A 17,507-nucleotide genomic window follows, 5' to 3' on the forward strand; every position below is an offset into this window, starting at 1 on the left:
TCAAACCCAAAGTCATTGTATTTAAAGTCAGCATTCTGTAGAATTGCCAAAGGTTGAATTTCTCACCAAGTGGTTGAGATCATACCAGCTTACAACTTGGAATCAGAAAACCTGGGTTCAAGTCCCAGCTCTGCCACTTATTAACTGGCTGCTTTTCCTCCTCCTGTTCCCTATTATGGAGAGAGTTTTATTCTCAGATTTCTTTTTTTCTCCTTTTCTATATCCCTTCCTCCTTTTGCCATCTTATTTATACAAGTGATAAGAGTTTAGGCAGATTGAGAGCAATAGTGCTACATTGCTTCTGATCTACAGTCCCATGTTTCTGGCTGCTAGCTGGACATCCCCATCTCTCTTTGTTTTACCACTACTTCAAACCCAGCACACGCTTAGTGCCTTAACCTTACTTCCCTATTTGTGATAACAGCAGGCTCGTGTTTCAAGTCCATCAAGTTTTAAATGATAAATTATGTTCTATATTCCTGCTACTGAAAAGCATTTCTTTTAAAAGGGTTTCTAGTAATAGTATTAGTTTGAACATTTGCTATATACAAAGTACTATGGTCAGTCATCTTTAATTTATTCTCTGAGTTGCCAAGATGGGGTAGTTCTATTTCCTTCAATCAAAACCATGTATCTCCACATTTCCATTCCCACTTAGCTAGATTTTTGCTACAGCTTCTTAAAAAGTTTCTGATCTTTCAACTCATCTCATGTCTAGTTAAGCTTATACATAATTAGAGCCAATATTCTGAAAAATATTTACAGTTGCATGTAACTGTACATGATGCTCTGAGTTGGCTGCTACTTTTTTGTTTGTTTGTTTGTTTTGAGATGGAGTCTCGCTCTGTCACCCAGGCTGGAGTGCAGTGGCATGATCTTAGCTTACTGCAACCTCTGCCTGCTGGGTTCAAACGATCCTCCCGTCTCAGGCCTCAGAGTAGCTGGGACTATAGGCATGAGCCACCATGCCCAGCAAATTTTTGTATTTTTAGTAGAGACGAGGTTCCACCATGCTGGCCAGGCTGGTCTCAAACTCCTGACCGAGTTGGTTGCTACTCTTAAATGATAAGGAAAGTATTGACCTATATCTATAGTGTGAGAGCTGAAACAAGTCTTCAAACATATTTCAAAATCTGATACTTCAACTACCATCACCAGTTGTTGTTTTTTTAAATTATACTAAACCACCATGAACTTAACAACCACCAACAAATGGCCAATATTCCTTCATCTATATCTATTCCCCACAATCCTATCGTATTGTTTTGAAACAAATCCAAGATATGATAATTTTATTAATATTTTAGAATTGATTTTTTTAAAGAAAAACTGTGCTATTTTTACAATGAGAAACTTAAATTTCTGTGTAATCATAAGACTTGTCCAAAGTTAGATAGCTGTCAAGAAGGAACAATGAATTTTAACACTTTATCCCTAAGTTCAGCTCTTTCTCCCTTATACAAGGCTTTCTTGCTTTCCTTTTTCTGTCATCTCCATCTAGTAACATCCCAACCTATATTTAAATGTGATCATTTCCACGACCTCCTTCATAGTGACTCCTACTGGATACAGTCACTCTCTTGGGTATTCTTGTAGAATTTTATTTGTTCCTCTTTATGGTTGTTTCATTCACCTCATATTATAGGTTTTTGCTTTTTTTGGGGGGGGGTATAGTGGAGTAGGCCAATTTAACCTATAAATTCTTTCTTTCTCCTGTGTTTTTTAGCAGGAATGAGAATGGGAATGGTATCTCTCTTTTATTTTTGTAAATCATGCAGTTGCTAGCTCTACTAACCAGGCTGGTATAGTCTAGATATACACAGAACAAATGTAGAGAGAACTATAATGTACCTTTGTGTCTGGTCCTTGATATAGAATAGATAGGCAAAGCATAAATTTTGGGCAAATTATTTATTTTATTTGTCTGGTCATGGATTTGATATTTAAAGAATATACAGCTCCAAAATAATTATATTTTGAATTTTAATCTCTACAGACATAATTTTTCTTTCCCCCAAGAAATTCTTAACATATATGCTAAATTTCATATTAGAAATTATGTGAGATAATATTAATGCTCGTGGATATTAAACTATGTAAACCAAATGTTTAATTGATGGGAGCTCAATATGGTCATAAGTTTTCATAGTGAGCTTCCATTTCCGGGTACAGCCGTGACCCTGGGACCTGGAGCTCAATTATCCTAGAAGTTGGGAGTACTTATGGAAAAAGAAAGATTTCCTTGTTAGCTTAAATTTACTTTAATCACTAGTTTTAAAATGAATGCCTTACTTGACTTGTTGACGGTAAACTGATCTCAGTCATGGAAACAGCCAGACACTCACCAATACAGGTTCCATTTTCTGCCTTGGTCATTCCATTTGGACAAAGATCAATGCACTTATAGCCACCACGGGTGTTCTTACAGTGCTGATCTGGTCTGCATACATTCTGTCTACACTCGTTCACGTCTTGATAAAAGAACAAAGGTAATGTAGATTAAGAAAGTTATTTATTCAACTTTTCCAGAGAAATCATACTTTTGGATTTTAGGGATATTATTTATATATATTCATTGCATAATCATTGTGTAAGGTTAAAGTACTTAAATTCAACAATGTATGTAACACACTGTAAAATATAATAAAAATCAAAAACAAAAACAAAATATTGTTTTACAGAGCAGGTAGCCATACCAACCATTTTCTCCTCTTAGAAAAATAAAATTTATATACACTATATTAACTTCATTTGTATACATATATATGTACATACATATGTTTATATGTATAGATATACTTTTGCAAAAAAATTACAGGAAATGTTATGAAGAATGGGTATGTAATTAGAAAAAGAAACTCATAAAACATAGCATTTTTTGTCATTTTGGTTTTGCATGGATTGCATACATGCTGCATGCTTGATGTCCTATATAGGAACCAGTACCAAGACACAGTGTATGCATTTACATCAGACATCATTAAGAAGTTATAGAGGTGTCATTCCTTTAAATTCAAAGCCCTTTTCTTACCCATGCATTTTCTGCCTTTGAGCTGATACCCAGGTTCACATCCACAGTGGAAACTTCCTATGGCATTGAAACAGCGCTGGTGACAAGGGCTGGATTCTTGACATTCATTAATATCTGTTAAATGAAACAAAAATTTCATTATATGCTATTAGGAAACCTGAGTTAATTTCTCCCAAAAGTTTAACATTTTAATGATCTTGATCATTACCATGTTTAAGATTTTCTCTAAAACCTATTCAATATATTTGCACTCATGTGATCTGCCAAATACTTGATAGAATTAATTGCTGGAGAGGGTATCTCTCTTCAATACTCTTAAAAGTAGACAACTGCTAATGATACATAACTATGTCAATGAAACACTCTTCTGCTTTAAGAATTTTGCCATATGGCTCTCACTCCTGTTTCTCGGAAGTTCCAGTCCTGGAATGTTACTGACAGACTGGGATGTTGAAGACAGAGGAAAAAACTCCAACAACGCTAAGGTCTTTTGCAATTGTCCTTTCTTCCTCTTTCTTGCTGCTATGAGCTTGGTGCAGGTCTTTATCACCCTGTGCCTGACTGCATCAACATCAGTATTTCTCCACATTTGCAGTCACTAAAGAAAAGTACCTCTATTTGAGCTCTGCAGCCCATCTTACCCTTCCTCACCAGGATGAGGACTGTGGTCCATCATTCATTCCCTCCTCCTATGCATTTTAAAAGTCCTTCCAGTCTATCACTGACGGGCATTTGGGTTGGGTCTATGTCTTTACTATTGTGAACAGTGCTTCAATAAACATACGTGTGCACGTGTCTTTATAGTAGAATGATTTATAATCCTTTGAGTATATACCCAGTAATGGGATTGGTGTGTCAAATGGCATTTCTGGTTCTAGATCCTTGAGGAATCGCCACACTGTCTTCCACAATGATTGAACTAATTTACACTCCCACCAACAGTGTAAAAGCATTCCTATTTCTCCACCTCCTCTCCAGCATCTGTTGTTTCCTGACTTTTTAATGATTGCCATTCTAAATTGCGTAAGATGGTATCTCATTGCAGTTTTGATTTGCATTTCTCTAATGACCAGTGATGATGAGCTTTTTTCATGTTTGTTGGCTGCATAAATGTATTCTTTTGAGAGGTGTCTGTTCATATCCTTTGCCCACTTTTTGATGGGGTTGCTTTTTCTTGTAAATTTAAGTTCCTTGTAGATTTTGGATATTAGCCCTTTGTCAGACGGATAGACTGCAAAAATTTTCTCCAATTTTGTAGCTTGCCTGTTCACTCTTATAGTTTCTTTTGCTGTGCAGAAGCTCTTCAGTTTAATTAGATCCCATTTGTCAATTTTGACTTTTGTTGCCATTGCTTTTGGTGTTTTAGTCATGAAGCCTTTTCCTATGCCTGTGTCCTGAATGGTATTGCCTAGGTTTTCTTCTAGGGTTTTTATGGTTTTAGGTCTTATGTTTAAGTCTTTAACCCATCATGAGTTAATTTTTGTATAAGGTATAAGGAAGGTGCCCAGTTTTAGTTTTCTGCATATGGCTAGCCAGTTTTCCCCCATTTATTAAATAGGGAATCCTTTCCCCATTGCTTGTGTCAGGTTTGTCAAAGATGTGTGGTGTTATTTCTGAGGCCTCTGTTCTGTTCCATTTGTCTATATATCTGTTTTGGTACCAGTACCATGCTGTTTTGGTTACCATAGCCTTGTAGAGTAGTTTGAAGTCAGCTGGAGGCGTCATGCCTCCAGCTTTGCTCTTTTTGCTTAGGATTGTCTTGGCTATATGGGCTCTTTTTTGGTTCCACATAAAATTTAAAGTAGTTTTTTCTAATTCTGTGAAGAAAGTCAATGGTTGCTTGATGGGGATAGCACTGAATCTATAAATTACTTTGGGCAGTAGGGCCATTTTCACAATATTGATTCTTCCTATCCATGAGCATGGAACGTTTGTGTCCTCTCTTATTTCCTTGAGCAATGGTTTGTAGTTCTCCTTGAAGAGGTCCTTCACATAAAATATGGCACATATACATCATGGAATACTATGCAGCCATAAAAAGGATAAGTTCTTATCCTTCGCAGGGCCATGGATGAAGCTGGAAACCATAATTCTTGGCAAACTAACACAGGAACAGAAAACCAAACACCGCATGTTCTCACTCCTAAGTGGGAGTTGAACAATGAACACATGGACACAGGGAGGGGAATATCACGCACCAGGGCCTGTCGAGGGGTGGGGGGGGTTAGGAGAGGGATAGCATTAGGAGAAATACCTAATGTAGGTGACAGGTTGATGGGTGCAGCAAACCACCATGGCACGTGTATTGCTATGTAACAAACCTGCACGTTCTGCACTTGTATCCCAGGACTTAAAGTATAATAATAATAAAAAAAAGTCCTTCCTTCTTATAGTCTTCTTTCCAATAAACCTGCAGATATAATCAAAATTTTCCTCTCATAACCAAATCCCTCTCTCAGGTCCATACTCACCTCAAACTCCTGCCACTTCTCTATTGCTATATTCCAAACCCTTCAAAAAAAAATCACTATAGTTGGGCTCCTCACTTCCTCACCTTACATTCCAGATTGCCAATGTCTCTTATTTTATACTTGTTTTCTCTTTGACATCTTTTAATTTAACCTCTCAAAATCTACAGTGTGTTAACTTACATAAACACAGATGTGATCATATACTTTTTTTTTTTTTTGAGACAGAGTCTCTGTCACCCAGGCTGGAGTGCAATGGCATGATCTCCGCTCACTGCAACTTCAGCCTCCTGGGTTCAAGCGATTCTCCTGCCTCAGCTTCCCAAGTAGCTGGGATTACATTTGTGAGCCACTGCACCTGGCTGTGATCACATACTTTTAAAAGATTTTTCTTAGTGAAGTTTTTTTTTTCTTCCTCTTCCTCTTTTGGTTGGGCTCCCTTCTCCCTTTTTACCCTTCTTGCCCACCAAAGGCAAACAATATTAACTATCTAGTATGAATAATAACATATTTCTTCTGCAGTCACATAAATATCTCCACCTAAATATATAGATCCATTTCCTTTTTTCTTTGGTTGTTTTTCCAGTTACATACTCTTTTCTGCAAAACTATACATACCTTCCTACATCTGGATTTTTCTCAGGGATGCACAATGGTTCATGGGTGTAGATGTACCATGCTTCATTTATTGATAGACATTCAGTTTTGGATCCACTGTCTTTTCCTCTATGAAAAATCCTGATAGCAGGTTTGTTTGTATTTGCCTAAACTTGGAGGCAACTAAGATGTCCTTCACTAGGTAGATAAACTGTTCTATCTAGATAATGGAATATTTATTATTGAGCAATTAGAAGAAATGAACTATCAAGCCATGAAAAGGGGTGGAGGAACCTTAAATGTTACTAAGTGAAAGAAGGCAATCTGAAAAGGTTGCACAATTGTATGATTCCAACTATATGACATATCTAGAAAAGGCAAAACCACAAAGACAGTAACAAGATTAGTGTTTGCCAGAGGTTGGAGGAAACAGAAATGATTCGGTGAAGAACAGAGAATGTTGAGGGCAATGAAACTATTCTGTACGACACTATCATGGTGGATATATGTTGTTATAAATTTTTGCAAACCCATAGAATGTGCAACACCAAGAGAAGCTTAATCTAAGCTAGACTCTGAGTGATAATGATGTGGTGGTGTAGGTTTATTGACTAACAAATGTACCACCCTGGTGTGGGATATTGATAGTGAGGAAGGCTGTGTGTGTGTGGAAGGAAGGGGTTATATGGGAATCTATGTACTTTCTACTCAATTTTGCTGTGAACCTAAAACTGTTCTAAAAAAATAGCCTATTGAAAACATCATTCAACAAACATTCTGGCAGTCTTATGCAATGGAATTTTATGAAATAGATTTCACTGGACTGTTCAGTATGATCTCAATCAAATGGTAACAGGCAAATGGTCACTCAAAACCACTGTGCTATACATATTATAATAGCTGTGGAATATATCTGAATAAAAGCTTATGAAGAAGCTCAACTTATAAAACATATAAAATGAAGTTCAGGTTTAAGTCCTCCGGAGAGACAGGGGTCTCACTTGCTGGATATCTCCTCATTCTCTCCCTTTTATGTGATCCCTTCCTCTTGGAGTTTCTGAGACAGTTAACTTTCGAGGAGTCAAAAGGTGGGTCTAATTCTCACTGTCGTGAACATAAAGAAAAGGCCTCCATTTTTATACCTTGACAACTCAGCCCATCGGAGGTTCTTTGAAAGCCACTTCCACAACGGACCACACAGCGATAGGATCCAATCGTATTGTCACAGTCCTGACCAGCGTGGCAGGTATGCCTACCCAAAGCACACTCATCAATATCTGCAACAGAGGGAATCATTCAACTGAGGTGAGCTGAAGAACACCCAGCCCAAGAACCTGCTGTGAAATAGGGATACAAAAAGCAATGAAGGACACTTGAAACTAGAAAAGAACAAGAAGGACTAAAGTTTTTGGTTGAGTCACTTCAGGTGGGCTAAATAGCTGACAAACTCACAGCAGCACGATGTGATTAATATCTTCATAGACTGACTGATTAATCAGACCACTTATAAATTAGGTGTCTTTTAAGAAGTTACTTCTCCTTTCTGAGATCTTGAGTGAGATGCTCCAGGCATTCCTGCCTTGAGAGTGCCCCACATGCACGCAGTGCTTGAAGTGTTCCCACTTTCTTACTTTCTCAGCCCGATGGAGACCTTATCCGTTTCTTGCCAAGGTGTGGGCAGAAGTAGTAGGAAAGAAGATAATGTGTCTATCATACTTTTTCTAGGTCAAAGAAATCCTTGACCCATTGCTTAAATGTGTGTATTAGATTTGTGAATACCTTGACAAGTTCTTCCATCTGCAGCTATGGTGAGGCCTTTAGGGCAGGAGCAGTAGTAGGTCCCCATGGCATTGTGGCAGGTATGGGAGCAGGGATTCCCTGCTGCACATTCATCCTCATCTGAAAGAAGAAACAAAAAGGCCCAAATCAGTATGTAAAATCCTTACTTTCTGGGAGTTATTAAAACCAGTAAAAATAATTGCTTATAGAGGCCAAGAAGTTGAATCAAATATAATAGAAAATGCTTTAAGTGCCACAAAATGAATTCACTGAATAAAAATAATTTGAGGTATCTGAGTTATCCTTGATAGTGAATAGATGGTTAGATTATATCCTAAAACAACAATGATAATAGCTAAAATATATTTATCATCTACTGTGCTCTAAATGCCTTTTACCTGCTTCAACTCTTTCATCACAGAATTCCTAGGAGATAGGTATTTTTATTACCATCCTCATTTTGCAGGACAAAACTGAGGAAAAAAGAAGTTACATAAATTGCTTAAGGTCATACAAGTCATTACTGGCAGGGCTGTGATTTGAACCTGGGCAGTCAAAAGACCACCTCTTTATCACAAGACTATATTACATTGCCTACCAATGAAAGAAAAGCACTGTGTGTGTAAATGTAAGCTCCTCAAGCCATTTACTTAGCAGTTATCAGTACCTGTCTTGTGCTGGTACTTTGGTGGGATAAAATTGGTTTAATCATTAGTCATAAGTCCACAATCCTGCCGGTCCTCTGATTAATTCTAGGGTTAGGTGACTTAATGTTGTGACTCTCTCACACCCACGGCAATCAAGCCACCAGATGAAGTATAGTGTTGTCTGTCTGCTCACTCCACATCTATACTTAGTCACTGTCTCTGATACAGTTGGCTGTGGCGGAATTCAGAGAACATGGGTTTTGCAATTAACTTAAATTCAAATGTAGCTCTGCCACTTGATGCTGAGTGGTTTTCTGTAGTTTGACTTTTATACATCTCACTTTCCTTAGCTGTCAAATGGGATGTTTACAGAACTGTTGTGATGATTAAATACCTAGTGAAAGGGCAATAGATATCAATTAAATCCTATCCAATATTGACATTTTCATTAAAAGAAAACCCTTTATCTCTGTACTTACCAGCACAAAAAGGTCCAACTGAGTCTAAGGTAAACCCAGAGGGGCACTGATTACTGCGATCTCCTACCACAGAGAGGAAAGCAAAGTTAACTGGCTTATTAGAATAGTTGCCCCTGACTTCTTTCCAGTACCATCTTCCCTGGGAAGATATGCCAAAGATGAAACACATGATGCACAAATGCAATAGGTGAAAATAAGCAGGCATGGAAAACTTTTCCTGTTTCTAAACCAAGAAGTACATGAATCACAGTCCAGAGATTGTTGACAAGCTGCCACTGGAAACAAGTTTCGTGTGTCAGTTGTTCACATCAATAAAAACAATTATTATGTGATAACTAAAAAGGGTACAAGATAAATGTATATGCCAGGCATAACCACGGGCAAAGTCCTATTCTTCCAGCTATTACTACCCTGTTTTACTCTAGAATGAGAAATGCTGTTTTCAAGCAACTTAAAATAATTTGTGCCAGTGAAAAATAGAAACTCTGTGAAGAAGCTGCCTCCTTTTGTGGATCTCCTCCATTAGCACTATTGAGCATTTGGGTCAAAATCCCTCACGTGCGACCAAGTGTTTTCCTTTTCATCTAGTCAAAATAAGGGGAAACAGGCATATTGTGATAGAAAAGATTTAAGTTAGATGTCAGAAACAAAAAAGCTAACAAGAACAAGAACAGGTTAGTTCAGAAACTTCTTTCCTGAAAGCATCCAAGTCTTCCTGCTCATGCGGTGGGGGTGGTACTAGGATAGATGGGACAGAAACATCTAGGGCATATTGCTAAGTGATCATTGCACAGTTGCTGTGTGTGTGTCACAATTTAGTTTCCACTTAGTCATTTGTTCATTCATTGTTTAATCCAACCAGTTATGTTGTGTGGGACACTGTGCTGGGGACATAATTGTGGAAAAAACCTGTCATGTAAACATAGTAAGTTATTATCTGATAGTAGTTTTAGGTTTTTTGTTATAAATAGGGGAGATACCTTCTATTAGGTGGAATTTGGGAAGTTTTTTGGAAGATATTTTCGTTGTCGTAATAAGACTATTAAAATTCAGTGAGTGGGACAGGTCCCGTGGCAGGTTTTACAATATTGCAATGTGTGAGACAATCTTGCAAAGATGACGATTTGTCCCTTGCCTTGCAAGACTTTCATGAAAGTAAGAAATCTATAATTATCTAAGCTTTGAATGTGTCTGCTGTATATTAAGCATTTTTCACAATTTAAATATATAGTGAATTTTCTAGGAATGCAATTTTCATATAAATTGATGGCTGATTGGACTGTTTCATTCAGAACATTACTAAGAGTTGCTTAATGTTCCCAAAATAATCATACTAGGATTCAGTATATGTTTGAGTATACAACTACTTCTTTCTGTCCAAAGATTTTCATATTAAAATATGTAATGTTATGAGTTATTTTCCTTTTATTGATTTTCATATTATAAACTGTTATTTTGAATTATGTTACAATTTTTATTTCAAGATAGTAAAAGGCAATAAAAAATATTTGTTTATAATAATGTATGATAACAGTAGAAACCTTGAAAGGTGTAAAATTCTGGTAGTCTTGTCAAATGGAACAAACTACTGCTGAGATTTTGATGTTTTTCCTTCCAGTCAATTTTGTGAATACATACTTAGAAATTAAATTTAGGATATACAGACTGATAATTGCCAAGCTTGACTAATTATAAAAATCATTTGAAAATCCTATTAAAAATACAGGTTCCCTTGGTCCCATTTCTACTACAATTGCCAAGAAAAAGACCTGGGAATCTGTGTTTTCAATGGGTGTAAAGATTTTCTTATAATCACCCAGGGGTGCGCAACCCAGGTTTGGCTCATACAGTGCTTTTCAGTTATTATTGTCATGAACATTCCCCTTAGTTACTTGTTTACAGTGATGCTGTCAACACCTAGAACAATGTTTAGTACACAGTAGGCACTCAACAAATATTTGTTAAATGAATAAACGAGCTAAATATTTCCTATTTTGGTGATTGTTATTATTATATAGCTGTGCCATAACTTACATATTTGTTTCCTACTTGGAGGATATTTAATATTTTTCTATTATAAATAACACTGGATAAAACTTCCTAAGCATTCATCTTTGGCTATTTCTGTGATTTTCATAGGACAGACTCCCAAAATGAGATAACCGAAAAGATATGAACATTTGAAAGGCTATTAGAGACACACTGCCTTCCAGAAATGTTGAACCCATTTATCCTCCTGCCAGCAGTGTGTAAGGGTGTTCATTTCCCCATACCTCTGTAATACTAGGCAGTCATCACCCTTGTTGTAGTCAGAAAATAACTCATTAATTTGCATTTCCTTGCTTACTAATGAGGGTAAACCGTTTCTTCACATTTGTCATTATTTACTCTTTTGTGAATTTCCCTTGTGCATTTTTCTACTGAGGGTATTTGCCTATTTCTGATTTTGAAGCACTTTTGTATGTATTAAAGTTAATCATGGTTGTCAATAACGTGTGATGCAAATATTTTTTCTTGGCGCATATTTTACCTTCTCATTTCACTTTTTTTCCTTCCCATGAAGAAGTTTTAAAAAATGTATTTGTAGTTAAATTTATGTATTCCTTTATAATTTCTGATACTCTCTGATTCGTTTGTAAAATACATACTTTATAATTAATTTTAAAAAATAAATTAGATTTTAAAGATATAAAAATATTTTAATGAGATTGACTTACATTAGTGAGTTTTCTCGACCAGTACCAAAAGCTAGAGTGCAGACCAGATATATTAGAATCATTTAGGGTCTGTGTAAAAAATACAAACTCCCAGACCCTACCGTGGACTTGCTAAACCAAAAATCTTTGTGCCCAGAAATCTGAACTTTCTTTCATCAAGCTCTCCAGAAGATTCTAATTTCACTGCAACCATACTTAGCTCTAGTCTAGACATAACATAATTTGCTAGTTAAGCTACCAGGAATGCGAGCTTGCCCCCTAATGGTTGCTCAAAAACAAATTGCAAGTACATAATTCTTAAAATTGACAAGAACCATGACATACATATCGGATGTAATTCATAGAATCACAGTGTCCAAGGATAGTAAGGGGCCTTAAAGGTCATACAGTGTGTTTCTTTATATTGTGGGACCCAGATCCCCCAACAAACACACTTAAAGACGCCACAAAGATCTTTAAGCAGTTTTAGGCTTGGAAAATGTACACGATTAGGTAGAAAGTGAACATGACTTTTCAGAAATCATTTTAATTCATCTAGTTCCAGATGGTAGAAATTCACTTATTTGTGCCCAGTTATCTTCTTTCTAAATTAGATGGAGTACTGAAAAAAGTAGAAACAGAAGTTAGATTTGAAAAGCAGGCATAATTAGGGAAAGAAAATGTAACTCATTCTGGCAGCTCATTTCTTTTGTTCAAGTGGCATGGCATGCATGGCAATAGTAGAATGTAGTGGTGACAATGGTGTGGGTGGAGGAGATGGGCTATGGGTGCCACTGGCTATGAGACTTCGTGAATCTGTGATTACCTCAAAAAATGTGTGTGCTCGTACTTCCAGATTACTATGATCTCAAATTTTATGAAGCATTTCTGATACAAGTTGAAGAAAACAGTCATAAGCATGACTGATGGAAGCAAGAGTAAACACTGAAAATAAATTTTTAGCATATCTGCTAAACATGATAAAATGGTGAAGTTTAAAATTTACTTGGCTCTATTTTAGGATAGCTGGCACACAGCAAAACACATTCACAAGGTCAATGTGAATCCTTTTAAGTGAACTCATGGGAGCATAAAGTTCAAAGCTAAAGTCACATAAACATTTAATGTCTAACATAACTACATGCAAGAATCATCTCAGCATTAAAACCCCACAGAATATGGAATGTTAATTGCTGTGGTGGCTCTTATGACTGAAAAGGGAATCTCAGGAGACAGACACATCAAAGAACCACACAGCATAGATGGACTGTTTAGATCAAGGGTTGCAGAACCATGCTTGGAAAATGAAAAGCAGTTAAAAAATTATAACTTCCAGGAACAAGAAATGACAGTTGGAATCCTGATTATTGCTGCACGGTTTTAAAAAGCTGCTTTTAAAATATAGAAATTCTTTTTGACTAGTTTAGGTTAAGACACAGCTTTGTATTATGTTTCAGGAATTTAAAAAATTTCTTGACAAATATAAAATTCAAAACAATAACAAATGGACTTTATTATTTGAATAAAAAGCATTTGGACACATTGTATGTTTTTCTTTGCTTGGAGATGGAGTTTTGCTCTTTGTTGTACAGGCTGGAGTGCAGTGGCGCAATCTTGGCTCACTGCAACCTCTGCCTCCTGGGTTCAAGCAATTCTCCTGCCTCAGCCTCCCGAGTAGCTGGGACTACAGGCACCTGCCCCATAGCTGGCTAATTTTTGTATTACCATGGTGGCCAGGCTGGTCTGGAACTCCTGACCTCAGGTGATCCACTTGCCTCGGCCTCCCAAAGTGCTGGGATTACAGGCATGAGCCACCACGCCCCGCCACATTATATGTTTTTAACCCTCTTTGCATGTATGGAATAGAACAACAGCAACCCCACTGTGTAGTATGAAGAAGTATATTAGTAAAGTAAATGTATAGAACTCCAATTGGGTTGGCTTTTCCATAGGGCTTTACTTAACAAAAAGGCATAGATAACACACATGATATGACCATGTTAGATGTAGGCCTCAATGTCCTTATTTTGAATTTTTTTAACCCTTTAGACTGGATGGCATAAAGATATGGATTTTATCAAATTACCTTTGGATATTGAAGCATGAATTTTAAAACCCAGTGTCTCTTCTATCTGGTTATAGTCAGATTCCACAGAGGATGCATGAAGTGTTTCAACCAAGAAAGGCATTCTTCCCTGTGCCTGATCATAGAAAACGGTGTGGTTCCATGTATATGGGATGCTGATGCCATCAATGGTGAACAGCCGGGTTGAGTAGGCATACAGCTGCCCAGGACCTGTTTGAATGTAGTCCTCTGTGTAATCCTAAGGAGAACAATGTGGATTTGAAGGTCAATATGGCTCATACTAATTTTTTTCCCTTAAGAGGACTATGAAATGCAGAATGAGGGGTGAGAAAGGATTAGGAGCTAAAAAACACACATCATGCATGATGGTAAACATTTAATATGTGTTAACTCTTTTAATCCTATCAACAATTCTATAAGGTAGCTTTAAATTGCCATAGTTTGCAGACTAGAAAAATAAGTTTGTAGAAATTAAGCAACTTTCTCATCATTACATTGCTACAAAGTGGCGGAATGAGGATCTGAATGTGGATCTGATTGGCATCAAACCTTATGTTCTTTTATTTATTGCCTCCTTCATGAGAAAATGTGTAGGGGCTAATAAAAATTGTATAATAATTGTACAGTAGTGTTCAGGAAATAACATAAGGTTTGAACCCTTTAATTATAACATAGTTGTTTCATAATTTTGCTGTCATAAATTTCAGTTTAATAAGACTCAAAGTTGTAGGTCATGAATAAACAAAGATGTGAAAGGGCGATTGTTATCCTTTAATTTCTGAAATATTTTATGGATGATCCACAAAAAAGATTATGCAAGAATTACTATCCTCTTTGTCTAAAGAAAATTAAACAAATGCCTTACATCAAGTATTTGATCTTGGTCCTGATAAGGAGGGTGGTAAAACCATTAAGAGACTTTGTAAAAACTTGTCCCTGAAGATTTTTAAACAAAGATCAGATAGTTATTTATAGCCTCGGTAGTTTGGACATTTTCCCCCACAGAGTGAACAAGTTATCTGTGCTCATTCTATGGACCTTTCACTCATCATTACTCTAATAGGCAGCAAAGACAAGTTATCCTGGCATTTTACCTTTACAGTGACTTCAGCAGGTGACTGAAGCTGTAGGACATAGCCACTCACAACGATATCTAGCAGCAAAGCACCATCGGAATCCAAGCCCCGGGCAATATGACTCATCTGCAAGATTTCTCCTGGGAATTACAAGACATTCATTTTGACAGCAAAAAAAATATGGTTTCTGTAAGCACAGAACAGATTTACCTTACATACCAGTTCAGCTATGTTATTTGAGTTCAAACTTGAATAAGTATAGATGCTGAGAACTGAATTAGCACTTAACCTCCCAATTAAAGAGTTAGGTTTATTGAATTCAGTTTCTTTTAACATTTCTTTTTATGTAGCAAAAATGTGGCAAACGGTTACACGAATTTCATACTTTAAAATCACAGGCAATAACAAAGCAGTCTTATAAAAATGAATTGTCTGTGACTGGCAAAAACCACTAGTCTGGCCACAGTGCTTTGTTCTTTCTGATGCTTCAAAAAGTAACAAAGGACATCTGAGTAAGTGGATGCCCATGAAAAGAACCAATTGTCTTCTCCACTGATTAAATATTGATTAAAGATAAGCCCTCCTCAAGCCCCTCTTCCTCAAAGGTCACTGCTATTGAGGCTGACCAACTGTGAAGAGGCTTGAAATGGAGCTCTCTAAACATCTGTATGTACATGGAAAGGGTCATGAATAGCTAACCCCTACTCCTTAATACTAGGGATAAGTGAAAAGCCTTTAGGTTTTCTTTGTTTCTATCTTTTTCATAAAGAATTGCTATAAAGTATCCTAATTGGATCTTGGTTTAAAGACAAAGGTCTTTAATTAATAACAGTAACTCATTTTCCTTCTTTCTTTGGTCTTTAATATCCTCTCTAAGGATTTAAAGAGAAAATATTTTTTAAAAAAAAGAGGAGAGGAGAAAAACTTGTAGGGTATAAAAATGACTCCTTGAGAACACATGGCCTCTTATGATCTTATGTTAGTACAAGTTTACAGGAAAATATGAAATTGCTTTTATATCACTTAAGATTGCATCAAAAAGTTTCAAGTTATTCTATGTGGGAACAGGTATTTTTCTTAACCACCAATCTTCATGGCACTTTTTATAGTAATAGAATATTAAATTCAGCTGACACTAACCAGTTGCAAATTCCACTTGAGTTTCTCTTTTGAAGACTGCATTGGTGAGGGTAAAGCCATTGACTGCTTCTCCTATTTCCTTTGCTGTTGTCCAATAAATGGGATTTAGAATAGAAACTATCTTTCTCATTGCTGAACCTAAAGAAAAAAAGGATAAATAAGGTGACAGCAAAGTTTTTACAGTCTATTTTATTGTCTTCATAGCATATTATTCACAAGGATGAATTCTAAATAATGTTGAATACCAGAAACAAATACCAGTACCTCATGTATCTTTAAAAGCTTACCATACTTATGAGTTAGTAGTAGCATTCTCTAGAACTTTAATGGAAGTAATAAGATGAAGAATAATACATAAGTTTTTAAAAAGAGGCTTATGAACAACTTCTATAAGCAAAGACTTACCAATACTACGAGGTACATTGGTAATTTTGGCACGTATTATTCTAGTATCAGAGTTAGGGCTATCAGTTATTGTGGCATTAAGGAAAGCAATTCCAAATTCAACATCATTAATATTTCCAATAACACTTCCTCTGGCTCGCTGGGGCCCACCTATTGGGGGAAAAAAAAACATTCCTGGATAAGGATGCAATTTCATCAACATTACATGGGAGAAAAGAAGGCCAGTACTCAGAGATGCTACAAATCTTCTCTCAAACATAAGGTCATACGACATCTGAATTTAATAGTGAAATAAATAAGCTTTTAAAACATTCTACTTTCACATAACACCCATCATCCCCCATAAATCTAGGATCCTTCTAATCTGTGCACATCATAGTGTTATTAATATTTCATAAGCCAAAGAATACAATCAGTGTCCAGTCCCCAAACTAAAAATAATATGTTGGTGGTGGTGATGACAATGAGAGTTTACTGAGCATGTAATGCATAATGGTAAACATCTAGTATGTGTTAACTGTTCTAATCCTATGAAAAATTCTATAAGGTAGCTTTTAAATAGCCATCGTTTGCAGACTAGAAAAATAAGTTTGTAGAAATTAAGCAATTTTCTCATCATTACATTGCTAGAAAGTGGTAGAATGAGGATCTGAATGTGGATCTGCTTGGCATCAAACCCTATGTTCTTTTATTTATTGCCTTCTTCATGATAACATCCAGGAAAAGGAGAGACTTCATCAACAAAACAGCTTCTAGGCCACTGCCAATGTAAACATGGATTATCTAAGGACATTGTTCAGTCTTGGGTTTTAGAGTGAGGGTTTATCAAGTTCTTCATGTTACAAATATATTTAAAGATGCTTAACTTGAGAGAGAGTGTGATTTTGCCACTGCTATAAAATTCATACTAAGGTAATCTGGTTGCAAAACAATTATAAGTTTTCTAAAAAGGGCATCAACATTAATTTCATGCCTTTTTTCTATTGTTCAACAAAATTATTGGTGACTAGCACAAAATAGGTGGTTAATGAATGTTTTTCGAAACGAATTTCATGCTTTGACAAGAGAGGGCAACATACTGGGAAGTAGCTGATAGTCAAATT

At 36.3% G+C, this 17,507-nt stretch overlaps 1 protein-coding gene across 1 annotated transcript in view; it reads right to left on the reverse strand.

The window, feature by feature from the left end:
* The window catches only part of HMCN1 (hemicentin 1), a 434,555-nt gene that overhangs the window by 16,423 nt on the left and 400,625 nt on the right, over window positions 1–17,507 (reverse strand). Inside the window, exons 94-102 of the mRNA XM_030818744.1 lie at window positions 16,405–16,554; window positions 16,000–16,137; window positions 14,878–14,999; window positions 13,784–14,021; window positions 9,002–9,064; window positions 7,876–7,995; window positions 7,239–7,373; window positions 3,032–3,145; window positions 2,346–2,471 (exon numbers count right to left, since the gene is read on the reverse strand). Of these exons, the coding sequence (XP_030674604.1) occupies window positions 2,346–2,471; window positions 3,032–3,145; window positions 7,239–7,373; window positions 7,876–7,995; window positions 9,002–9,064; window positions 13,784–14,021; window positions 14,878–14,999; window positions 16,000–16,137; window positions 16,405–16,554 (1,206 nt within the window). The remainder of the gene's footprint in view (window positions 1–2,345; window positions 2,472–3,031; window positions 3,146–7,238; window positions 7,374–7,875; window positions 7,996–9,001; window positions 9,065–13,783; window positions 14,022–14,877; window positions 15,000–15,999; window positions 16,138–16,404; window positions 16,555–17,507) is intronic.

The sequence above is a fragment of the Nomascus leucogenys genome, chromosome 9 (assembly GCF_006542625.1).
Source record: "Nomascus leucogenys isolate Asia chromosome 9, Asia_NLE_v1, whole genome shotgun sequence".
Taxonomy (NCBI): domain Eukaryota; kingdom Metazoa; phylum Chordata; class Mammalia; order Primates; family Hylobatidae; genus Nomascus; species Nomascus leucogenys.